Source organism: Pongo abelii, chromosome 5 (genome assembly GCF_028885655.2).
Source record: "Pongo abelii isolate AG06213 chromosome 5, NHGRI_mPonAbe1-v2.0_pri, whole genome shotgun sequence".
NCBI lineage: Eukaryota > Metazoa > Chordata > Mammalia > Primates > Hominidae > Pongo > Pongo abelii.
In genome coordinates this window covers 125740851-125767623 of record NC_071990.2, presented here as the reverse complement: position 1 = coordinate 125767623, position 26773 = coordinate 125740851, and the positions used below count along the sequence as shown (strand labels likewise).

The 26773-nt window shown below is 37.2% G+C and overlaps 1 protein-coding gene across 3 annotated transcripts in view; it reads right to left on the bottom strand.

The window, feature by feature from the left end:
- The window catches only part of NKAIN2 (sodium/potassium transporting ATPase interacting 2), a 1031975-nt gene that overhangs the window by 468487 nt on the left and 536715 nt on the right, over nt 1–26773 (bottom strand). For all 3 annotated transcript variants that reach the window (XR_008526413.2, XR_008526414.2, XM_024249088.3), the window contains one exon: nt 5664–5744. Coding sequence is in view for 1 of the 3 variants with exons in the window: in XM_024249088.3 (XP_024104856.1) it covers nt 5664–5744 (81 nt within the window). In the remaining 2 variants the exon portion in view is untranslated. The remainder of the gene's footprint in view (nt 1–5663; nt 5745–26773) is intronic.

The following is a 26773-nucleotide window of genomic DNA, read 5'->3' as shown; positions in this document are numbered from 1 at the left end:
CTCTATTTGATATATGATCAAGAGAACCACAATTGCCAAGAATAATACAACAGAATAATGAGGCTATATGAGGAACTGTCAAAACTATTAATTCAATAACCCACGTCACATTTGATGCCCAAAGGCAATTTCAAACCATTACCAGACACTTCAGGTTACAGACTAATTTTTTCTCAGTTTCCTTAACAGGACATCTAGGAAAATATCAACCCAGGAAGTTACACACTGCTAAATGCTTTAGGATATTTAGTTTCAACACTAGTATCTCATGCATTAGCATTAGCAGAAATAATTATAATTATATGAAATATGTATGTTTATTTGCTGCTATCATCTTATGTATCATTTTATACTATATTCCCATCATTTTGTTAATTTAACTATGATATAACATTTAAAAGTTTCTCTGGTGGATTATTTTTATTTTTCTTTAGATGTGGACACTAATTAAAATATGTTAATTGAAATTTTAATAATAATGTCGGATTTTCATAGAATTTTCCATGATGAAAATATATTAACTACACCTCTATGTGTACAAAGAAAACATGATAAAAAGGGTTAGTCCTGTATATCATATTACTGAAAGTAAGACATTTCAATATGAATGTACACAGTGAGTTGGTTGATTACTGTAATTTCTGTTTCACTCATAAGCATATGGCAGATAGTTCATTAGGAAAAGGAGAGAAGACAGTCCAATCAATAGAAAAAGAGGGAATCCTCCCTAACTCATTTTATGAGGCCAGCATCACCTGATACCAAAGCCTGGCAGAGACACAACAAAAAAAGAGAATTTTAGACCAATATCCCTGATGAACATCGATGCAAAAATCCTCAGTAAAATACTGGCAAACCGAATCCAGCAGCACATCAAAAAGCTTATCCACCACGATCAAGTGGGCTTCATCCCTGGGATGCAAGGCTGGTTCAACATACACAAATCAATAAACGTAATCAGCATATAAACAGAAGCAATGACAAAAACCACATGATTATCTCAATAGATGCAGAGAAGGCCTTCGACAAAATTCAACAACCCTTCATGCTAAAAGCTCTCAATAAATTAGGTACTGATGGGACATATCTCAAAATAATAAGAGCTATCTATGACAAACCCACAGCCAATATCATACTGAATGGGCAAAAACTGGAAGCATTCCCTTTGAAAACTGGCACAAGACAGGGATGCCCTCCTCATCACTCCTATTCAACATAGTGTTGGAAGTTCTGGTCAGGGCAGTCAGGCAGGAGAAGCAAATAAAGGGTATTCAATTAGGAAAAGAGGAAGTCAAATTGTCCCAGTTTGCAGATGACATGATTGTATATCTAGAAAACCCCATTGTCTCAGCCCAAAATCTCCTTAAGCTGATAGGCAACTTCAGCAAAGTCTCAGGACACAAAATCAATGTACAAAAATCACAAGCATTCTTATACACCAATAACAGACAGAGAGCCAAATCATGAGTGAACTCCCATTCACAATTGCTTCAAAGAATAAAATACCTAGGAATCCAACTTACAAGGGATGTGAAGGACCTCTTCAAGGAGAACTACAAACCACTGCTCAATGAAATAAAAGAGGATACAAACAAATGGAAGAACATTCCATGCTCATGGGCAGGAAGAATCAATATCGTGAAAATGGCCATACTGCCAAAGGTAATTTATAGATTCAATGCCATCCCCATCAAGCTACCAATGACTTTCTTCACAGAATTGGAAAAAGCTACTTTAAAGTTCATATGGAACCAAAAAAGAGCCCACATCGCCAAGTCAATCCTAAGCCAAAAGAACAAAGCTGGAGGCATCACACTACCTGACTTCAAACTATACTACAAGGCTACAGTAACCAAAACAGCATGGTACTGGTACCAAAACAGAGATACAGACCAATGAAACAGAACAGAGCCCTCAGAAATAATGCTGCATATCTACAACTATCTGATCTTTGACAAACCTGACAAAAACAAGCAATGGGGAAAGGATTCTCTATTTAATAAATGGTGCTGGGAAAACTGGCTAGCCATATGTGGAAAGCTGAAACTGGATCCCTTCCTTACACCTTATACAAAAATTAATTCAAGATGGATTAAAGACTTACATGTTAGACCTAAAACCATAAAAACCCTAGAAGAAAACCTAGGCAATACCATTCAGGACATAGGCATGGGCAAGGACGTCATGTCTAAAACACCAAAAGCAATGGCAACAAAAGCCAAAATTGACAAATGGGATCTAATTAAACCAAAGAGCTTCTGCACAGCAAAAGAAACTACCATCAGAGTGAACAGGCAACCTACAAAATGGGAGAAAATTTTCCCAACCTACTTATCTGACAAAGGGCTAATACCCAGAATCTACAATGAACTCAAACAAATTTACAAGAAAAAACCAAACAGCCCCATCAAAAAGTGGGCAAAGGATATGAATAGACACTTCTCAAAAGAAGACATTTATGCAGCCAAAAAACACATGAAAAAATGCTCACCATCACTGGCCATCAGAGAAATGCAAATCAAAACCACAATGAGATACCATCTCATACCAGTTAGAATGGCAATCATTAAAAAGTCAGGACACAACAGGTGCTGGAGAGGATGTGGAGAAATAGGAACACTTTTACACTGTTGGTGGGACTGCAAACTAGTTCAACCACTGTGGAAGTCAGTGTGGCGATTCCTCAGGGATCTAGAACTAGAAATACCATTTGACCCAGCCATCCCATTACTGGGTATATACCCAAAGGATTATAAAACATGCTGCTATAAAGACACATGCACACATACGTTTATTGCGGCACTATTCACAATAGCAAAGACTTGGAACCAACCCAAATGTCCAACAATGATAGACTGGATTAAGAAAATGTGGCACATATACACCATGGAATACTATGTAGCCATAAAAAATGATGAGTTCATGTCCTTTGTAGGGACATGGATGGAGCTGGAAACCATCATTCTCAGCAAACTATCGCAAGGACAGAAAACCAAACACCGCATGTTCTTACTCATAGGTGGGAATTGAACAATGAGAACACATGGACACAGGAAGGGGAACATCACACACGGGGGCCTGTTGTGGGGTGGGGGGAGGAGGGAGGGATAGCATTAGGAGATATACCTAAAGTTAAATGACGAGTTAATGGGTGCAGCACACCAACATGGCACATGTATACATATGTAACAAACCTGCACGTTGTGCACATGTACCCTAAAACTTAAAGTATAATAAAAAAAAAAAAGAAAAGTTCTAAACTCTAATCAGGTAACAAAAATTTACCTGAATGTTTTACCACGTTTTATTACCTCTTACCAATATCCATTAGGAAGCCATCACTTATTTACAAAAGATTTCATGGAAATAAATACATCTCTTTCACATATATAAAGCCCACAGAATGTCAACCCTGATTCTTTTTCACAAATTTCTCCCTCAGCCTCAAACTAACTGATCCATTCATAGAGTAGACACATTCAAACTGTTTTTTTTTTTTTTTTTTGGTGGATTGAGAAAAACAATGGTTTACATTCTTTTAGTATTATCAGAAGTTTCATATGTACCATTTTTGACTTTCTATCTTTCTGTACATTTTTCCATTACCATTGCTTCCTTCTGGCACTGTATTACTTGAAGAATGTGAGGCAGTTGCAACGACTAAAGAATTAAATGGTATAAATACACCTTTTTCAAACCCTTTGAACACGAAAGAGAGGAAAAACCCAGTACAGATAACTATATAACTTTGCCCTTTATGGGTTTTTTTAGATTATTTGTTTAAAAGGAAATTATTAAATTTTCATGTGCTCTGCAGAGCCCAGCCTTGGTTTATAGGATGAGAAGGAAATAAAGTATTATTAACTGTTTCATTGCCAAGGGATAGTCATTATCTGCCCATGTACATTGGAAGAATTCTTAGTGCCCTCGCTGTGGTTTCAATGCCTGTGTCCGAGGTCATGAAATCACCAGCTTTATTCCGTGCCTGCAGTCATCATGTGGAGCAGCGAGCACAATTACAGAACATTTGTGCAGCTAGCTTTGCTCAAATCTCTTTCTCTCTTTTCTTAATATTAAACAAATTATCTGATCTGCTGGATCATTTTACTCAGGCAATATGTCTGAACACCTGCCTTACAATTTTTAAGGTGATTATTTAAAATTGAAAATATCATTAAAAGTCATTCTACTGTGGAATTTCTTTGAAGAAAGTGGATTATAGAGTAGCAGAGATGTATAAATTGGGCGAGGAATTCAAATCCTTGGAAAAACGTGTCTGCTTTTCTTACACTGAGGCGAATGTGAGTTTTAAGCAGCAATCTGGTGTGGGTCCCTCCTAGAGCCACCGAACAATTTATTTTCATTGGTCACGGCACCTTCCTGAAAAGACTGCCTGCTAACCAGAGTGTGGGGAACGATGCCCTGCAAAAAAACACAGAAATGGCATCCTCTAGGGAGATTTTGCCAGCCACGGTGAGGACTTGTCCACATTCTGATCATAAAATTACACATCCAAGAAGCTTTGGTTCTCTCTCATATCATGATGTCATCCTCTTATTTGATCCTTCATCTTTTGTCATTGAATAAAAACAAATCAAGATGATTTTTCCTTGATACAAAGCCACATACCACAGTTAAGTAATAAACAAACATCACATGTTGAGTGCTTTGTGAAACTCCTGCATGTAAGATCATAAATGTGTATTACCATTCTCTTCTCTCTCCTCCCAAAATATATAGCTTGACAAGACAAAGGTAGTTCCTGAGGAATTTTCTTTAAAAAAAATTTTTTTTTAGCTCTCTTGGTCTTTTAAAGCACACGAGTATCTCTGGGTTTTAAAAATATCAATATGTTTGTAGGGGCCTTCTGTTCTAATATAGGGTAAGTAAAAGAACATTTTACAATTTTTATGTTTTAAAGTTTTAAATACGAGGAAGTACATACAAGTTTGAAACTCCCTCAAGAGTCAGAATTTGCTACTACCTGGAATGGATTACCTCATTTGACTTCTTTGCTGTTAATTGCATTCTAATGGAAGGATGATGGTTTTCGAGATCTGAAGCCTATGCTATTTGCGTAGTAAGGGCATCCATGTGAAAAATATGGTAGCAAGATGCACACATACAGAGCACAAAAAAACTAAATGAAAAAAGCAATTATTTAGTTTTCCTAGCCTATTTAGAACAAAGGGGTTTATTTTATTCATTTCTATAACATATTATATCCCTCTAGTAACAATTTCATTCAACCAAAGCCCATTAACTGTTTAAATTATTGCACTGTTATTTAAAATCAATAAGGAAAATGTTTAGCAGAGTAATAAGCAAACTAAGTGATTTCAGAAATCTTCAAGATTTTTTTTCTCTGAAAAAAATTCACATTTTGCTTCAGAAATCTCTCAGTGGCTAACGTTTTAAAGTGCACTGCCTGGTCACTATAATAATCAACAGTTCACTTAGTTTTGCTTAAGAAAAAGTACATTTTTGTGACTCACCAGACATATTTTTAATGATAAAAACGCAGAAATATAAATCAAGACACCTTTCAATTTACTTTCACTGAGGTGCATCTAAGCAAGCAGAACAGGATGAGACTCTGCCTTACTTAGGAAGAGACTTGTTAACACCCTACTGATGACTCAGGCAAATTAGAGGTAAATTACCTTTGAGAGGTCCCCAGCCTCCAAATAGAAGCAGATAACAAACACATTCCACGTAACCCAGAGGACTAGCCAGACAGCATACTGCAGAGAAGCAAGAGAGAAATAACATATAATTAATTTGGAATTAGTTGAGTATGATTCAAATAAAACTTGAACTTTCACACACCCAAATATAAGATTAGCGGGAAAGGTTAAATATTACTTCTCTCTAAGGAAGCAATGTACGTTTATCTCTGTTGAGTTTTTTTTTTCTTTCTTTTTTTTTTTTTCATGACAAAGGCTTACTCTGTTGCCCAGGCTGGAGTGCAGTGGCGTGATCTCGGCTCACTGTAACCTCTTCCTTTCAGGTTGAAGTGATTCTCCACCCTCAGCCTCCCGAATAGCTGGGACTACAGGTGTGCACCACCACACCCAGCTAGTTTTTATATTTTTAGTAGGGATAGGGTTTTGCCATGTTGGCCAGGCTGGACTGTTGAGTTTTTGTTTTTTTTTTTCTTACTGTTACGGACTCATAGGATTACAACTCAAACCTGCTTAAGGATAAATTTTTAGGTTTTAAGACAAAAAAAATAGTAATCCACATTATTGTTTTAAAAGTGAATAATTATAGTTTCTAGACATCTAAAAAATTCAGTGCTCTAACATACATGTCTGATACAACCCACCAAAAGAAGACTCACAGTTTCCTTAGCAAAACCATCTCCGTGTAGGACAATGATCAACCTTTCCCCAAGTTGTCAAGGATAATCTTCAAATCAGTCTTTCTGCCTCTGTCCCATTCTAATCAGCTTTCTCTTTTTGGTGTCTCCTTTTCATTTCTCCATTCACCTTCTTATTTTATCATTTCACTATCTCCCATTACAGTGGCCATCTAACTAGTGTCCCTAAATTTATTCTATTTTCTCTTTAGTGTACCTTCTATAATGATGATAGATTTTCTTACTAAGATACAGTTCTGATCATTCAGTCAGTTAAAACGTATGAAGCATCCAGAAGGCAACATGCTAGCAAGACACTGAGAATGCAAAGACCAATGATGAATTCCTCCTGAACTCAGATCAAGTGAGAGTGATAGACTTTTTAAAAATAGATCATTATTATACAAGAATCATAAAAATATATAAAGTCTGGCCGGGCGCGGTGGCTCACGCCTGTAATCCCAGCACTTTGGGAGGCCGAGGCGGGCGGATCATGAGGTCAGGAGATCGAGACCATCGTGGCTAACATGGTGAAACCCCGTCTCTACTAAAAAATACAAAAAAAAATTAGCCGGGCGTGGTGGTGGGCGCCTGTAGTCCCAGCTACTCGGGAGGCTGAGGCAGGAGAATGGCGTGAACCCGGGAGGCGGAGCTTGCAGTGAGCCGAGTTCACGCCACTGCACTCCAACCTGGGCGACAGAGCGAGACTCCGTCTCAAAAAAAAAAAAAAAAAAAAAAAAATATATATATAAAGTCTGAGCACAAGACAGGAAAATGAGAGGAGTACATAACCTGTCCTGGGAAAAAGAGTCTGCAAAGCTTAACAAAAGAGGTTAAGAAACACCTTCCAGAAGAGATGAATCAAGCTTAAAATGAATGGACTTAAAAGCATGCGGGGTTGGAAGGGCTTTCATGGGAGGGTCCTGTAAACAAAGGAAAGAGCAGGTATGAATTTTGAAAAAGTGAAACAAGAGGATATCATGTCACTTCCCTTCTAAACAAATGCCAATGGCTCCCATCCTTTCTAGGTGAGTTCCAACATCTTTAATTTATGCTTCAAGAACCTCCATGCTCATGATCATGATCTTGCACCTTGTTACCTTTTGAGCCGTGTGTTTCAGTTGATCTCTGGAGTCATCCTTGATTCCAGACACATATATTATTTGCTGTTTCATGTAGATGGAAAGTTATTTCCCACCTCTGTGCCTCTTTTTTTTTTTTTCTTTTGAGACGGAGTCTCGCTCTGTCGCCCAGGCTGGAGTGCAGTGGCACGATCTCGGCTCACTGCAAGCTCCACCTCCTGGGTTCACGCCATTCTCCTGCGTCACCCTCCCGAGTAGCTGGGACTACAGGCGCCCACCACTATGCCCGGCTAATTATTTTGTATTTTTAGTAGAGACGGGGTTTCACCGTGTTAGCCAGGATGGTCTCGATCTCCTGACCTCGTGATCCGCCCGTCTTGACCTTCGAAAGTGCTGGGATTACAGGCTTGAGCCACCACGCCCGGCCTGTGCCTCTTTGTATATTATCCCTGTATTCTTGAATACTTTTGCTTTCTCTTCTTACCACCTATCATTTTTTTAAAAGGTTAATTCAAATATCACCTCCCTCATGATGCCGAACCAGAATTGGCTGAGCCCTGCTTAGTGCTGCGACAAACTTTTTTTCTCCTAATTTCATATGAAATGTCTTATATCTGATTATTTGCATATTTTCTCCAATGCACAGTGGTAAGCTCCTTAAAATACTACTTCTTAATTTTTGTTCATATTCCTGGGTTCCTAACTTAGTACTTTGCACAAAATAGTTATTAAGACAATATTTTGTAAGTCAATGAATAAGTAGCAATATGGAGAAAATCATTATTTTCAGATTCAGAACCCATTCTTCCCTCTCAGACCAGGTTTTTATTAGATTACTATGATCATTCATGTAGTATGAGGAGTGAGATCTCTACATGAGGAGTTTATGTAACAATAAATGATAACTCAACTGTTTTCTAAAGGAGTTGGTTTCATCTAACTGCTTAATGTGTGTGTTGCTCAATAGAGTATAATGTTAGGGCAAACGAAATGATCCAAGACAAAATATGGAATTTGAGAAGTTCTATGAGTTGAGGGCTGGGTCTAGAGACAGAATTAGGGGGCTAAGCAGGCTGTAGCAAGAGAGGAACTTCAGCTATAGAACAGAGATCTAAGGAGACATTTGTTTCAATGACTTAAGTGATTACAAGAGATAGAGAATGCGTGACTGATTATAATGTTTTATCATGTCCTTTGTGCACAATGACATATTCTCCCCATATTATTTATAATGGAGAGCTAAATAAACACCATTTACTAAAAGTCAAAGTAGCAGGATACTAAGACTTCAGCAATGGCTGATGAGCTAATGAAAGACACTGTATTACACATATCAAATTCTGAAAATTTGTTGTTGGCAAGCATTCTTTCCAATATAGTATTTAAAAATGTCAATGCTGAAGCTTTTTAATTTCATAACTAAAATTATATTTTATGCTTATTAAATGCTAACCATGTTTATCTGTATTCACATGGTATATATGGAATAGTCACTACTTCAGTGTTATATGTTGAAAATACAATAAAAATTTGGAATCTTCATTTATACTTAGTTACTTACATTTATGTGTATGTATAAATGTAAATTATACCTAGTTTGGTTAAAAATCAAGCTGAAACATTTATGTTTTAGCCACCAAAATTAATAATTTTATGGAAGCATATGAAAGGTAATGGATTACATGCAAATAAATAGCATATAGAGAATGAGAACACAGAACCTAACGTCTGGCTCTGTCACTTAGACGCTCTTTGGCTATCTTCAAGTGATATGACCCATTAAAATTAAGTTAACTTAAATATAAAATAGGCTTCTTAGTAGTAGCAAACTCCATGGCTTGTATGAGAATGGAATGATCAACTGTTTGAAAGTACACAATACTTGAATTTTCACTATATGTTGTCATTTTATTATGATGATTATGTTACATCATCATCTCTTCTTGTTAAAATAATAAACAGTAGGGTCAGGCGTGGTGGCTCAGGCCTGTAATCCCAGCACTTTGGGAGGCCGAGGTGGGTGGATCACCTGAGGTCAGCAGTTTGAGACCAGTGGGTCAACGTGGCAAAACCCCATCTCTACTAAAAATACAAAATTAGCCAGGCATGGTGGCAGACACCTGTAATCCCAGCTACTAGGGAGGCTGAGGCAAGAGAATCACTTGAACCCAGGAGGCAGAGGTTGCAGTGAGCCAAGATCGCGCCACTTCACTCCAGCCTGGGTGACAGAGCAAGACTTCATCTCAAAATAAATGAATGAATAAATAAATAAATAAATAAAATAGCAGTAATCCTCAAAGATTTATTTATTAGGATATTATAAAATATACTTCCCACATGATTTCTTTTTCTTTTTTTTTGTTTTTTTTGGTTTTTTTGAGACGGGATCTCACTCTGCCACCCTGGCTGGAAGGCAGTGGCCTTGGATCACTGCAGCCTCAACTGCACTGGTTCAGGTAATCCTTCCACTTCAGCTTCTTGGGTAGCTGGAACTACAGGCACGCACCACCATACCTGGCTAATTTGTTGTATTTTTTGTAGAGACAGAGTTTCACCATGTTGGTCTCAAACTCCTGGGCTCAAGCTATCTGCCTGCCTCAGCCTCTCAAACTTCTCATATTAACTGATATAAAACATTGTTCCATCATATTGAACTTGCAAACTAGACTTGTTTACTTATTAATGCAACATATTATTCACTAGATTAAGGGTTTTTGATATATTAACGCCATTATGTATAGACGAATGCTATTTCATGAAACCAACCTTCATTTGGTCTACAATAACAATTTATTATTTCTAATTTAGCGCAACACATAATTATAAAGCATTTTCTATATCTTGTTTTATGAGTTGCTTTTTAAAAAATATTTTTATTTATTTAGTTACTTTTTTAGAGAAGGCGTCTCACTCTGTTGCCAAGGCTGGAGTGCGGTGGTGCTATCATAGCTCACTGCAGCCTTGAATTCCTGGACTCCAGTGATCCTCCTGCCTCAGCCTCTTGAATAGCTAGGACTACAGGCATGTGCCACCATGCCCAGCTATGAGTTGCCTCTTGACAGTATTTATTGGCAATTACTTTGGAGTAGAATACAATTTTTTATCCTCTTTTTTTCCAGAGTAATTCAGAAGGATATGTACATAAAGAATATAGCAAATGTTCCTTTCATATCCTTGCATTTACTTTCATTATTTTCACTTAATTGTATATTTCATTACAATCCAGTTAGTCTCACAATGCACTATACTTCATTATAGATTTACCAAAAACAATGATCACTGTCACTGGTGTAACCCCTTTAATGAACATAGAAATCCACACTAGTGCTACAGAGGGTAATTGCTACTTGTGCATCACTATCCAAAGGCAGGACTTTATCTAATTTATCTCATTTAACTTTCCTCATTAATTTTCTCTCATTTATCTTTCTTATACCTCCTATCTTAATCCTCTTATTTTCCTTTTTTTATTCTTTTCTACATTTTTTTTCTCATTTTAGTAGCTGGCACTTATCTATATCAAATATCCTGTAATTGGATTTTGCCTAGTTGCCTAAAGATTGATGAAGATTTTGTACTGACTTGTAATTTGGCCTATGATTTTTGTCAATAAACCCTGCTCTTAAAATTACTCAGCATAGTTATTTAAGAGTATAAAGATCAGTACAAACTTCTTCCCGGTTGCTACAGCTAGTTGATGTGATATAATTGACAATCACGCAGTTTGAGTATAATTGGAAAAGATGTTCTGCCCTGGAGAGATGACCTAATATAATAACAAAGTATCACAATTGCTAGATACCACCTAACTTGTAGTTTTCTGCTATAAAACTAATTTTGTTTTAGCCTCATTTTTTCTTATGAAGAAAATCTTATATTTTATGTTTCAGACAGAAACTTTGAGATATTGTCTGTGATGAGAGAAAAATTCTATTGCATGATAAAATTCACTTTTAAGAATTGATTTCTGAAGCACCAGGTGAACCATCTGAGAGATTAACTGAACTTGAGAATCCAGTGAAATGGTTAAAACTATCAGCTAAAAAAAGTAATTGAATCATCATGGCTTCCCTGTGGTATTTGTGGCTCCAATGATGAAATCAAATTAGCTATATAAGATAAAAATTAGTTAAGGCTGTTAATCATGAAAGGCCAAAATATTGGTCAGGCTCAGAGACATGGCCCTATTATATGTCATGGGTTATATGATAATTAGAAAGGTAGACCAAGGTAGTCTAAGACTAAGAACTTAATTAGAAAAAGAGGTGAGTCATGAATCAGTTCACATTTATTAAATACCAGCTGGATGCAAGTGACTGCAACAGAAGCTACAGGGAAATATTACAGGATATAACTGAGTAACTCTCCTAATATTATTTATATGTATTAATGATTGGCAATTAATGCAATCTATAGGAATGTTTTTAGGTATGATTGTTTCTACTAGGATGCAAAACTAGTATCAGCTCACCAATATCACAGATATCATGCTGCTAATTTTAATGTAATAATGAGGCAGCCAAGTAAAAAGGGGTCCGTGGAGAATACCCAACTGGTCTGTGCACTGGGAGAATGGGGTGGAGCCTCGGGAGGTTCCCGCCTTTTGCAGAGGGGAGTAGGCTGGCTCTCCTCTTCCTGGGTGGTAACCTGGGATTCAATCTGTGAGGGGGTAAACCGGCTAACAGGACTCTCTTGCTTTGCTGAGGGTTCCTGTTTCCCTTTTTTTCCTTTGCAACCAATAAACCCTGCCCTACTCATCCTACAATATGTCCACATTATCCTGGTTCTCTGACAAGAACCCGGTTTTTTCCTACAACAATAACATAATCAGTTCTAATAAACTACGACAGAAGCATTCCTAAGGAACATTGTATTAACAAATCTTGTCTTAAAAACAACTTCTGGACAGGCCTGGTGGCTCATTCTTGTAATCCCAGTACTTTGGGAGGCTGAAGTGGGCAGAGCCTGAGCCCAGGAGTTCAAGACCAGCCTAGAATAGGATGAAACCCCATCCCTACAAAAAATACAAAAAATGTGCTGGGCATTGTGGCATGTTCCTGTAATCCCAGCTACTCAGGAGGCTGAGGTGGGAAGATCTCTTGAACCCTGGAGGTGGAGGTTGCAGTGAGCCAAGATCATGCCACTGTGCTTCAGCCTGGGTGACAGAGCAAGACCCAGTCTCGAAAATAAAAGAAAAAACAACAAAAAAAGACTTGTTTAAGCAAGAAAAAGGTTTAAAATTTTTAACAATTAGGTGTTTTAATATTAACAATAAAGGTGTTGTTGTTCTTTTTTTTTTTTTTTTTTTTTTGAGATGGAGTCTCGCTGTCACCCAGACTGGAGTGCAGTGGTGCAATCTCGGCTCACTGCAAGCTCCGCCTCCCAGGTTCACGCCATTCTCCTGCCTCAGCCTCCTGAGTAGCTGGGACTACAGGCGCCCGCCACCACACCCATTTAATTTTTTTGTATTTTTTTTTAGTAGACATGAGGTTTCACCATGTTAGCCAGGATGGTCTCGATCTCCTGACCTCGTGATCTGCCTGCCTCGGCCTCCCAAAGTGCTGGGATTGCAGGGGTGAGTCACTGTGCCTGGCCAAGGTGTTTTAATAGATATAAATGTGTACTCATAAAACAAACATCCCTGGTCAAAATAGTAGGACAATATTTACCGTTTGCACAAAGTTAATTATATTTTCAGCTTAGTTTTCTCATCTCCAATAGCAGTAGCATTTAATCTGCTTAGGCATTCTCATCACTATCTTATTCTTTTCCTATTGTTATGATAAACGAAGAGCAAAAGTGGCCCAAATAAAGCAACTTATTTCCTTTAAGACCAATGCCAGTCTACATTATGATGTAAATCCTGTGTTCTAATTCACAAATCCTGTTACATCTAAATCAAGCTATATAAACCTGTCCCTTAAGAAAAATACCTACACAAAAACACACTATTATCATAACTTCTAGTTTGTCAGGGATAAAGGTTCTGATAAGGTTATCAGCCAGAGTGTGACAGAAATCCAATTCTAATCATAGATTACGCTGCAGATCATAGAGGAAGTCAGATTTCTACCTTCTCATTTTTTATCAGTGTTGCTGTCATATGATCAAGCTTTCTTGTGATTTTATATTTGCACAGATGTTTTAATGATTAAGTTTAATTCATTTTAAAATAAGATTTATTGTTTTCCCCCTTTATAGAAATTTCTTATTGTAGAAAATATTTAAAATTTTGAGCATCAAAAAGGGAAATTGAGAAAATGCCATATTTAATGTAATCATCTATATCATTTTAGTGTACAGGTTTCCATTCTTTTTCCTATGAATATATGGTTTAATGTGTGTTTAAATGAAATGGGAATCTTGCTCTATATTCTGTTACCTGATTTTTTTCAGTTGATTAAAAAGTCTCACTAAGTATTCTATAACATATGTGTCAGTTCAATCATGCACTGTGAGTTATTCAACTACTATTATTTATTTCAATATTACTTAGCTTTTTGTAATTTTCTTGCTTATATCATGATCAATTCCTAGAAATTTCCATTTTGCAAAAAATGGTTTAGTTTACTAAGACATATAAACTCTTTTGGAAATCATGCCTGAAAATATTTTGCTTAAACACTATTCTTAAGACAGACTATCAATGTTAGAACATCCAACAGGCATTATTTTAATGAACATATAAACATGACTTTTAAGTTTTATGAAACTCCAAATAAAAACAGTATCCCAAAGGTATTCCATTTCCTTGAAGTAAAAAGTGAAAAATAATTCCCTTTGATTGAAAAAATTATACTCATTCAGCATGAAAACACCTGTATATGATGAATTGCTTGCCTTTACTGGTGCAAAACATTTCATGCCAAGATATTTACATTCTTATAGTCCTAAGGCTGGGAGCATGCCACTGAAGGGTCTTTAAACACCTACAATTATAAATTAAGTTATGTAGAAACATTACCCTGCATGTATGTAAATAAATTAGAAATATGAACGTTAACAAAACATAAAAACTAGTGAAAAATACCATACTATACTTTTACATGCTTATCCTTAGCAAACTAACACAGGAACAGAACATCAAATACAGCATGTTCCCACCTATAAGTGGGAGCTAAATGATGAAAACTTATGAATACAAAGAAGGAAACAACAGGCACTGGGTTCTACTTGGTGAGGGAGAGGGTGGGAGGAGGGAGAGGAGCAGAAAAAATAACTATTGGGTACTGGGCTTAATACCTAGGTGATGAAATAATATGTACAACAAACCCCCATGACACAAGTTTATCTATTAAGAAACCTTCACATGTACCCATGAACCTACAATGAAAGCTAAAAAAAGAAAAGGCCTAGGGACGAGTTTTTTAAAAAAATAATCATATAGTGAGTTTTGTTCATGCATATTTGTCCTTATAACAAGGCTTTAAGATGTAGATGTGTAATTCATAGATCTCAAAATGATGAATAATAAGAAAATAATCTCCAGCAAACTGGTGAAAACAGCAACTTCTGTCTCATTGTCACATATTCATCACTACTTGTTTTTAGAAGTGGCATCAAAATATAAACTTAATTTTGGCCAGTCAGCAAATAATATGAGTCATATTTATTGATCTATTTGGTTTTGGAAGTCTCAGTTTTAGAATTCTAATAAAAGGGGCTTTCCCTATGTTGAAGTTTCTTGGATTAGCCCAATGACACTAAAAAAAATAAAATAAAATAAAATTGTCTCTGGTTCTGATTACCTAGGTATTGAAAGAACATAGTCAAGATGTATTATAATACAGTTTTTAAAAAATTAGGATCATGTAAATTTGAAGATTTTAATATAATACATCTGACACTCTCTTTATTCTATTGCTTTAAGGCCCTTTCTGGCCTCCCCTGACCTTCCACACACACAATAGTAGGCTGGGAAATGGCCCTCTCAAACATATTCACATGCTAATCCCTAGGACACGTGAATGTTACTATTATAGCAAAAAATAAATAAATATCTAAAAGGTCTTTGCAGATGTGATTAAGTTAAAGATTTTGAGATGAAGAGATTATTTTGGATTATCTGGGTAGGTCCAATGTAATCACGTGTATCCTTATGAGAAGGAGGTAGATGGTGATTTCACACACAAAAATAATTTGATGATGAGGATAGAGCGGGAGGGGGTTGAAGTTGTGGACATAAAGACTGGACTAATGTGGCCACAAACCAGGTAATCCCACAGCTAACAGAACCTGGAAGAGGCAAGGATCGAATAATCCCCCAGAGACTCTGAAGTCTCTCTGATTTCTGCTCATTGCTACAGATTTCAAACTTGTGGACTTCAGAAGAATAAATTTCTGCAGTTTTTTTGTTGTTGTTGTTTGTTTGAGATGGAGTCTCGTTCTGTTGCCAGGCTGGAGTGCAGTGGTGCGATCTCGGCTCACTGCAACTTCTGCCTCCTGGGTTCAAGCAATTCTCCTGCCTCAGCCTCCTGGGTAGGTAGCTGGGACTACAGGTGCGTGCCACCAAGCCCGGCTAATTTTTGTATTTTTAGTACAGACAGGGTTTCACCATGTTGGCCAGTATGGACTCAATCTCTTGATGTCGTGATCCGCCCGCCTTGGCCTCCCACAATGCTGGGATTACAGGCATGAGCCACCACACCCAGCCCATGAGCCACTGCGTCCAGCCAATTTCTGCAGTTTTAAACCACCAAGTTTGTAATGATGTGTGGTAATTTGTTACAGCAGCCATGGGAAACTAGCACACCCACCAAAATCTCTCCCCACCTAACCTCTCTGTTACTAAAATATAATGCTGAAGAGTGTAATATCTAAACACTTGTGGAGTAGTGTAATTAAGTTCAAAATTGATTCACTCCTTTTGGGCAATTACATCACTACTTCAGAATCAGTCCATTGCTAATCTTTAAATGGCATGCAAACAGAAAATTTTTGTTTTGGTTATTTGGCTGATGTAATTACTGTGAGGGTCTATGACAGGAAATGAGGTACTGTTGTTTCATAAGCATCTCTGCAAATTCTCAGTGTATTTCCAACATTCTAACAATATAAGACGTTTTTTGTCTGTTTTTAGAATAAAGTTATAGGATGCAGAAATAAATAAATTTAGAGTTCTGAGTATTTCCAAACTTGTAAAAAAATTATCAAAATGAGTTAACCACCTAGAAAAATATACCTAATCAAATAACTTTTTATTGCAACAAACTTTGAAAGCAAAGAAGGAGAAAAGCAAGAGATAATCATCATCAGTATGACGGTGTAATACTTTTTAGTTAGAATAATGAATTACACGATATCATCAAAAATATTAAAATTCTAATAACCGAGTAGCAGCTCTACATTTATCAGCTATCATTGCTGCCTTAAAAATTGGGAGAGGGTTTAAATTACTAATTGTTTAATATCTGTCATTTTAGTTTTCATACCAAATATTCTTCACTATGACTTTTTGACAAATTTTAACACTATAAATGAATACTGCTGTATTTGGCCCAGAGAAGTGAGTGGAGAGCATCACTTTTAGCTATGTTCTTACATTTTTATGACCATTTTGACCACTTCGAAGGCATCTGTGATTCTTATTAACTGATGCATCCTGGGATAGCTAAAAGTGTTGAGTCCTTTCCCCTTGTGATAAGTAATTAATTTTAAACAGACGCATTATTAACCATATATTTAATTATAGTTTTTCTACTGCGCTTCATGAAAAAATTCATGGCACTCATAGACAATGATACTATTTGTAAGGTACACCAATGTAAACAAAAAAGATAGCTTGCAGCAGCTGAAAGTGACTAACCCAAGGACTCTAGCCACCCCTGGTTCCTCATGAGGAGCTCAACATCCCAGCACATCTGTAAACTATTACCTGTGAGACTATTGGGAAGAGTTTTGCTCAGAAAAACATATATAGTACACAATTTCTTTTCAAAAAGATAGGCTTGCTAATGTATCAAAAATAGTCTGTCTGCTCAACCTGCTCAATAGGGTAACTAGAGTTCCCCAGGAGTCTGTATATTCTATAGTCACCTAAAGGGAGCTTCTGAATATCATGTCACTGATCCAATTAATTGCTCAGCAATTATAGATAATGTGGACAAATCAAGAAGGCAATGCTTGCTCGGTTTGTATTTCTCTTACAGAATTCTAAACTAGGTGCTTGAGTTTATTTATTGTTGTTTTTTTGGTTGGTTTGGTTTGGTTTGGTTTGGTTTTTTGAGACAGGGTCTCACTCCCTTACCCAGGCTGGAGTGCAGTGGAGCAATCTCAGCTCAATGCACCCTCCACCACCTAGGCTCAAGTGGTCCTCTCACCTCAGCCTCTTGAGCAGCTGAGACTACAGATGTGTACAGCCATGCCTGGCTTATTATTATTATTATTTTGTAGTTTTGTAGAGACAGGGTCTTGCCGTCTTATCCAGGCTGGTCTCGTACTCCTAAGCTCAAGGGATCTGCCCATCTCGGCCTCCCAATGTGTTGGCATTACAGGCATGAGCCACCAAACCCAGCGAGTATATTTTTGTATTGCAAATACTCATTTGGAGAGTGAAGTTTCAAATTTAAATAAATTTACTGATGGTACATCATAAATGATTAATATGAATTAAAGCTTTGCAGCTTTGTATTTTCCCCCATTTTAGAAGCATATATATTTTTAAGATCTAACAGGTCTCCAGTGACTATCAACAAAAGCAGGGTTCCAATCTATTAGTATCATAATTACTTTGGTAAGATTCATTAAAAAATGAAAAACAGGCTGGGTGCTGTGGCACATGCCTGTAATCCCAGCACTTTGGGAGGCCGAGGCAGCTGGATCACGATGTCAGAAGATCGAGACCATCCTGGCCAACATGGTGAAAACCCGTCTCTATTAAAATACAAAAAATTAGCTGGGCTTGGTGGTGCATGCCTGTAGTCCCAGCTACTTGGGAGGCTGAAGCAGGGGAATCGCTTGAACCCAAGAGGTGGAGGTTTCAGTGAGCCAAGATCTCGCCACTGCACTCCAGCCTAGTGACAGAGCAAGACCCCGTCTCAAAACCAAAAACAAACAAAAAAAATCATTTCAGTTAGAAGTACTATAAGAAAATATTAAATTACATGTGGTTTAAATATTATGTTTAAAAAAATTTCTCATATATAAAGTCTGGAAATGGGCTGCTGTTGGCAAAATGGCTCAATGCTATCAGAGCTCTAGATCTATACTTCTGGGATTTTCTTTCAAATCCCCACAAAGTAACCCATTAGGCAAAAAGAAAGGTACTAGGCAGGAGAAAAAAGCTCCTTTCCTTGTACAACACTGTGTTCTTGCAGGAAGGAAAACTCTTCCTAGAGAGGTACACATGAGAGTTCTTACATCTCATTAGTTGAAATTTGTAACAAGCCTACCCCAAATTAAACCACTGACAAAAAAGTTTGGCATTATTATGGTTGCTTAATCAATTGTAATGCATCCCTTGGACCTGCAGGATGATTTGACCTGCCTGAGAGCTTTGCTGGTCCTCTAAACACCTGGAGCAAATTAGGATTCTGTTAACAGAAGAATAGAGGTATCTGCCACTACAACCTATATACAGCTTTTCTGCTTCATTTTGCTTTTCTTTAATATGTAAAAGTGAATTATTGGTATTTTATATTTTTATGAGTCTCTTGTTTTCTAGAGAAACACCCAACCCTTTGCTTCAGTAAGACTATACAAATTCAACTAAATAGAGAATTAATTTAGCAATCATGGTTTTCCCTAAGTAAATATTAAATTTTAGATCTTAGTCTATGAGGAATGGCATGAAAAACAGAAAGATAAGACAAAGAAGCAAACAAAAAAACAGATAAAGTGTGTTCCAACCAATCAGCAAGTTTCAACTTAACCAGTAAAGAGGAAAAATATATGTAGTATTAGATGTCTCATTGGAAATATCATACATCTGTGTTTTGAGAAAGATGAAAAAATATTGTAGAGAATGTTATGAATATTAGAATAAGGAAATCAGGAACTTTTAAAGACCCAAAAATAGAAAGTTAATAATATTTTCAAAATTTATATAATTATCATTTACTAAGGTATGGTAGATGTGTGGTAGTTGTAAATGTTGTTTGAATAAGCATAGTCTACTATTTTTCCCTTTTAGAGTTGGGAAAATAAGTGGTTTCCTCTCATCAGAGATGCTTTAATCTCATTTTAGCTGTCCTACCCCCAGCCTTCATTTCAAATTCAGAGCAATTCTAAGAATCATGTAAACAGCTTCTAAAATATGTAAATTATCTTAATTGGGAAATATGAAACATCAATCAACAGAACCTTAAAAAGATCTGTTCATTGTATTTAGTTTAAAAGTATCTAAATTGATTGACAGATACAGGTCAATCAATCTCTTTCTATATATAAAATCTTGTTTTAGGCAAACACATTAAGAAATCCTCATTCCTTTTGGGTCTTTTGTATGGTATTACATTGTAAGTGTAGGTTGAGTCGTAACATTTTTCTAAACATTTTAAATAGCTACAATACAATTTCCCAATTTGCTTTCATATAAAAAAGATTTCTATCTAAATTTTTACTGGGTACATATTTTTTTCTGCCTACACAAGTGACAGGATAGGCATTTACCAATATTTCATGTGATAGCTGTCTTCTAAATACCTGTCTTGGTTGGATACTGTCAAGAGCAAAAGCTCACTCTTACTATATCTAGTGAATTTTCAGTGAAACCACCTTTGCAAAAATCATAACAGTGAGAAAATTATGACAGTGAAAAAGATCTGACCTAACTGACTCCATCTTGCTTCTAACTTCCAAGCTGTTCATTCCTGAGCATGAGCTCAACTAACTTTGGGAGGAACTCATTTTACAGTTTAACTTTGAAGTAAAGATGACAATAGCCCTTTTCCAAAACAAACCCCCTTCTTGCCTAGGGACCAGACTGCCTTTGTAACACTAACAAATTAGCCACAAATTAGAAGTTATGGCTGAGGAGTCATGCAGCTAGATGCCACAAGATCACTAATCTCCCAAATTGCTCTAATAGATAACATTAGTATTATAAAACCTAAGATTCATGTTTGAAGTATTTTTCAGACTCTGCACTGGTTGGATCAGCTGGTGCCACCCAGATCTATAAACTGGCTTATCTGGTCTTCTAGTGTCCCCCCAGGAACCGACTGACTTAGTGCAAGATGACAGCTTTGACTCCCTGTGATTTCATCTCCAGCCCAACCAATCAGTACTCTCCACTCCCTGGCCCCCTACCCACCAAATTATCTTTCTTTAAGAAACCTTAGTCTCCAAATTTTTGAAGAGACTGATTTGAGTAATAATAAAACTCCAGTCTTGTGTTCAGCCAGCATTGCATGAATTAAACTCTCTATTCTCCTATCTTGATAAATCGACTCTGTCTGGGGAGCAGGCAAGGAGAACCCTTTGGATGTTACCTATCACATGTATACATTGTATTATACATTGAACATTACATTAGTATACTGGTATTTTGGGCTCAAGGGTTCTGGTACACTGAGAAGTGAAGAGAAATAAAATCTCCTGAAGAGAGAACCATGTGCTCAAATCTAAATATTGATTCAGTGTTACAGAGAAAAACTTAAAATCATCGAGACTTTTAATTAATTAAATATCTGTATTTAAATGAATACTACATAAGACAGAAACATGGATAGTAGGAAAGCTTGCTCTCAGAAGAGCTAAAGTAAATTATCATGGAATATAAAAACTTTTTTTTTTAAAACGGTCAATTTAAAATAAAAAACTGTTAAAAGTACTTGCTTTAACAAAAAGCATAATTCAGTTTTAAGTTATGCATCTTTTGGCTATGACTTTATAATCTGAAAATGGTCATAGTATCCAATAAAATATCCTTTTGGTTTCATTTCTAGCTTTTAAGGACAAAAAGGATAAAGGTATAGGCTTACCTTCTGAATTAAAGCCTTAGTTCTTAAGTGCAAGCTTTGAACTACAAATAAAATACCAACAAAGTGTGTTCTTGAAAATCTGCTTGGCATTTTTCTTAAGTTTATTTTATTTTATTTATTTATTTATTCATGTATTTATTTATTTATTTATTTAGAGACTGAGTCTCCCTCTGTCGCCTAGGCTGGAGTGCAGTGGTGTGATCTCAGCTCACTGCAACCTCCGCCTCCCAGAAGTGATTCTTCTGCCTCAGCCTCCCGAGTAGCTAGGATTACCAGCACCCACCACCACGCCCGGCTAATTTTTGTACTTTTAGTAGAGATTGGTTTTCATCATGTTGGCCAGGCTGGTCTCCAACTCCTGACCTCAGGTGATCCCCCCGCCTTGGCTTCCCAAAGTGTTGTGATTACAGGCATAAGACACTGCGCCTAGCCTAAGTTCATTTATTTTTTATTCCCTATTTTAAGTGTGGTAGGCAGAATGATGGCCCCTAGAACTGTGAGACAGTAAATCGTTGTTAATTTAAGCCTCTGGGTTTGTGGTAATTTGTTATTTAGTAACAGGAAATGAATACGTTAATATTGAGGTTTTTGATTAAAAAGAAAAGATTTATTACTGTCAAGTAATTTACCATGAGGGCCAAGTGCTATACATATATTCTATATTGAGTAGACTGCATTTAATACAATCTTTCACACTGACTTTTGGTATATGCATTTTCTTTTGAATCCTGAGACATTTAAATATATTAATTTTTCTATGCAGATGTCTAGAATTCAATTGTTAATAATATTTATTTAAATTAGTTATTTAATAGGAAGACATATATAGAAGTTTGGAGACCTGAGTTTAAATCTTAACTCCATTGTGAATCTACCTGTATAATCTGAAATCTACTGATATTTCTAGTTCTATCTACTTTTGAAACTAACATTCCTGGATGAGTGCAAAAGGATTTTATTGTTATTTTTTTCTGGAGAAGTATACTTTTCTTATATAACAAGTCTTAGCTGCAGTGCCCATGGGCAAGTCCAACAGTGGTGATAGCAACAAACAGAATGACTCATTCCTTATGTCAGCCACTTAGACAGTCAATCATTTTTATTGGAAATAATGATTGTAGAATGACATCAACCAAAAGTATCAGAACTGGGATTACTTTTTGTATCATTATACAAGAATTATTTCATAAAGGGTGTAGTTATAATTTCTTAAGGAATATATCATGAGAAAAAAAAAAAACAAACATGAGGCCCTCTAATGGCCATCAAGTAGACACATTATTTGCAAGACTTACACTACTTGATCAAATGTGTTGATCAAATGTGTTGATCAAATTCAGTAGATAGGGTGTCAGTAGATAGGGCCTTAGAGGATATGTTAAAATAATGCCAAAAATGTACAAATGTAAATAAAACTTTAGTACTAAAATACTCTTTGAATTAGAGTGTCGTGTATAGTAATCATTCCAAAAGATGAAAGAAGGCCAAGTAAGAGTGCTCTGCAAGCACCAACAATGGATAGCTATGTTTCACTATCCATGAAGAATATATACACTCTCTTTCTCTTTCTCTCTCTCTGTTTGTATATATATATATATATATGTGCATGAACTTGAGAAAAATGCCAAGTGGATTTTCAAGAACATACTTTGTTGACAGGTATTTTATTTGTAGTTCAAAGTTTGCACTTAAAAACTAAGGCCTTGATTCAGAAGGTAAGCCTATACACCTTTATCCATTTTGTCCTTAAAACTATATATATTAGCTTCTTCCAAGCTTTAGATTGTTTAGTTTTTTAAATCACCCTAGGGCCAAAATTACTAATTCACAGCTTAAACATATGATTCAATGCTGAAAAGTTTAAAAACTATCTTCCTCTGAAAAATGTTTTCTCCTACTCAAGGGTAAGTTTTATCATTTGGCTCCAGAAATAACCATTGTATCTTTATCAAATTCATAATTCTATGCACAGGTATTTAGAATACTGTACTAATGAGGTCATGGTTTTGGATTGAATGTCTATGTATGAGGCTTCTTAGTGTTTTTCCTGCTCTTTTTCTATAGAACATAAGTCTCAGCAGAGACATATCTTGCAAATGCAGGGCCACAAGGTGTTACAACGTAAGCAAATGTGAGGAATGATGAAAATTCAGCCAGACAACTTGTAAAATCCTGAGCCCTATTTATTATTGGTACTTTAATAGTGTCATCTTCACAGGGAAATGATTGTTTTTTTTTTTTTGAGGCGGAGTCTTGCTCTGTCGCCCAGGCTGGAGTGCAGTGGCATGATCTTGGCTCACTGCAAGGTCTGCCTCGTGGGTTCACGCCATTCTCCTGCCTCAGCCTCCCGAGTAGCTGGGACTACAGGCACTCGCCACCACACCCAGCTAGTTTTTTTTTTTGTATATTTAGTAGAGACAGGGTTTCACCGTGTTAGCCAGGATGGTCTCGATCTCCTGACCTCGTGATCCACCTGCCTCGGCCTCCCAAAGTGCTGGGATTACAGTCTTGAGCCACTGTGCCCGGCCGATTTTTTTTATAGTAGATCCTAACTCTAAATTGAAAAAAAGTATCAATTTATTTCAGTACAAACTTATCTTTCCTACAAAACTTTGGGGTGACAAATATGTACTTGAAAGAAGCATAATTCAATTAAAGCATTCTAGAACTCAGATTGTCGTAGATGCTGTAGGGCAGCGGTCCCAACCTTTTTGGCACCAGGGACCAATTTCGTGGAAGACAATTTTTCCATGGACAGATGGGGGTGGGGATGGTTTCGGGATGAAACTGTTCCACCTCAGATCATCAGCCATTACTTAGATTCTCACAGGAGCACGCAACCTAGATCTCTTGCATGCACAATTCACGATAGGGTTCGGGCTGCTGTGAGAATCTAATGCTGCCGCTGATCTGACAGGAGGCAGAGCTCAGGAACTCAGGCAGTAATGCTCTCTTTCCAGCTGCTCACCTGTTGCTGTGTGGCCCAATTTCTAACAAGCCACAGACCAGTACTGGTCCACAGCCCCGGGGTTGGGGCCCTCTACTGTAAGGGAACATCCCATGTGTTCCTTTAGGACTGAGATACTAATTATTCCTCCAGCTGCTGGAAATATTATTTGTTGAAGGCTCACAATCAAGTTCTTGCTCAGGAATTACCCTTAGCCAAAGTAAGGTGTCTCATGGTTATGCACCCCTTCAGGCGCAGCCTTCATGTCATGACTGGTTGATGTGGAGGTACAAAGCTACCAGGTCCTTGTTTCAATTCTGGACATTCACGAAAGACTAGCCCAGCTTCAGTGCACTACATGGGATCAGCTTCTATTGCTACTGAATTGCAGCAAATCTTTTCCTTCTGACCAGTCATGCTTCTCTCATTCCATTACAATTGTTCCTGGAAACACACTCTAATAAATTGCTTGCATGCAAATCTCCATCTCAAAGTCTATTACCGAGGTACTGAACAAATAACCATTAAAATCAGAAGTTGTCCAGGAAAAGAGACACTAGATCACTTCATGATAGCTGGCAATGAGGACCTCATCACTTGAAATAGATGGTGTGATAATAGTTCTTGGCATTCAGTAACACTGAAACTCTTAATAGTCACACTGATGGTGAATTGGGATGGCACATTTAGCCACAGCTGAATAACTAATCTGCCAGCAACAGAGCAATGCTCAGTCCCCAAAATGGTGCTACTTCTTGATAAGGCCAACAGCCAGCCAGTAACAGATGATTACATTGGATCCTTTGCATCCTTGAAGTCAGAAAGATTCATCTGGGCAAAATTGGAAATATTCTGAGTATGGATTACCTTTCCTGCTTATAAGCTTTAGAAGAACCAGTCACTGAGGCCATATAGAATGTTTGTTCCAACAACATATGATCTTATAAAATACTGTATTGCTACTAGAGACATACTTTACAGTAAAGAAAGGAGGGAAGTCAGCAGATACCCATTGGTCACATAGCACCTAGATGCTGCCAGTCTGACAGAACAATCTGGCTTTTGAAGATGCAGATGAGGTGCTAACTTGGAGATGATACTGTCCAAGTGTAGGTGTCTTCTCTGTGATGCAGTAATTGTCTTATATGAATGATGGTTACATGGTGCTATGTCTCCAATAGGTAGAATGTGTGGATCCAGGGATGGAGCAGTGGACCCAGTAGTAGTCCTGCTCATTATCACTCCCAGTGACAATCTTGGGGGAATTTGTGTTTCCCATTTCCACAAATTAGGCTCTGTGGATCTAGGGGTCCTACATTGCTGAGAAAAGTTCTTCCATTAGGGAATAAAGCCAGAATTCCATTACGTTTAAACTATAGCTGCCACCCAGTTACTTTAAATTCTTTGATCTAAGAGATCAGGAACAAAGATACTTTAAATTCTTTGATCTAAGAGATCAGGAACAAAGAAAAGAAGTCACTCTCCTGGCAGAAGTAATAGATCCTGATCATCATTGGGTCCAGAAAAGAATATGTTTGGCACCCAGATGAGATAATGAGGCATCGCTTGCTAATTCTTTACCAAGTTTTGATGGCAGTGCATCAGAGCAGTTGCCACAACTTGATAGGCATGTTGAACTGTGGCATAGACCCCTTGGGATTGAGGGTCTGGATCATCCCACTAGGTAAGCTGGCCAGACTGGTAGAGGTGGAGATGAGTGTTTGGAGAATAAAGATTGGAAGGATAGTAGAGGACAGAGACAATATGTGTCAGTTTTCTCACGACCATATGCAGCAGTGGGGCTGTGGTTTTACTCTCTAATCTTGTATATTCACCTTGGAAAAGAAACCAACCACTAATGTGGAGGGGTTGTTTCCAGAAGGGATGACATTATTATCTGAAGAAGTGGGTCCATGGAGTGTAAATTATGGACAAAAGAGAATCCTGTGGTGTGCCAATCACATCTCCCCTTTAGGATTCAGCTCTTACTCTTTCAGTATGGCTTATTGTTAAATACCTGGCCAAAGGAAGTTTCTTCATTCAATGGCACGTCCCCTTCCTTCAGGTAGCCTACATCCAATGACAGCTCCATGGGGAGTACAAACACGTGCTTACAATTTTGGATGTATATGCTCAGTTTTGGGCATGTATGAAAGGCCCCCATGGCTTTAGAGAGCCCCATAACACCAAACAGTGCTTGTGTTGCAACTGCTTTGCTTTTACAATATTTTGTCTGCTCAATCCTGATTTTGTTCTTGAGAGCACAGCTCAGTCAGCTTGCTGCATGTAAATCTTTATCTCAGAGTCTGTATCCCAGGGTAGCTGATACGTGTGTGGAAATCACTACAGATTATAGCAAAGAGAAAGACCCCTGAATTTCTCCAGCACAAAATGAGATTCCACAAAACACTCTGATGAATTACCTTAAGCATAAACTGTAGTAGTACCGTAAGAAATAAGC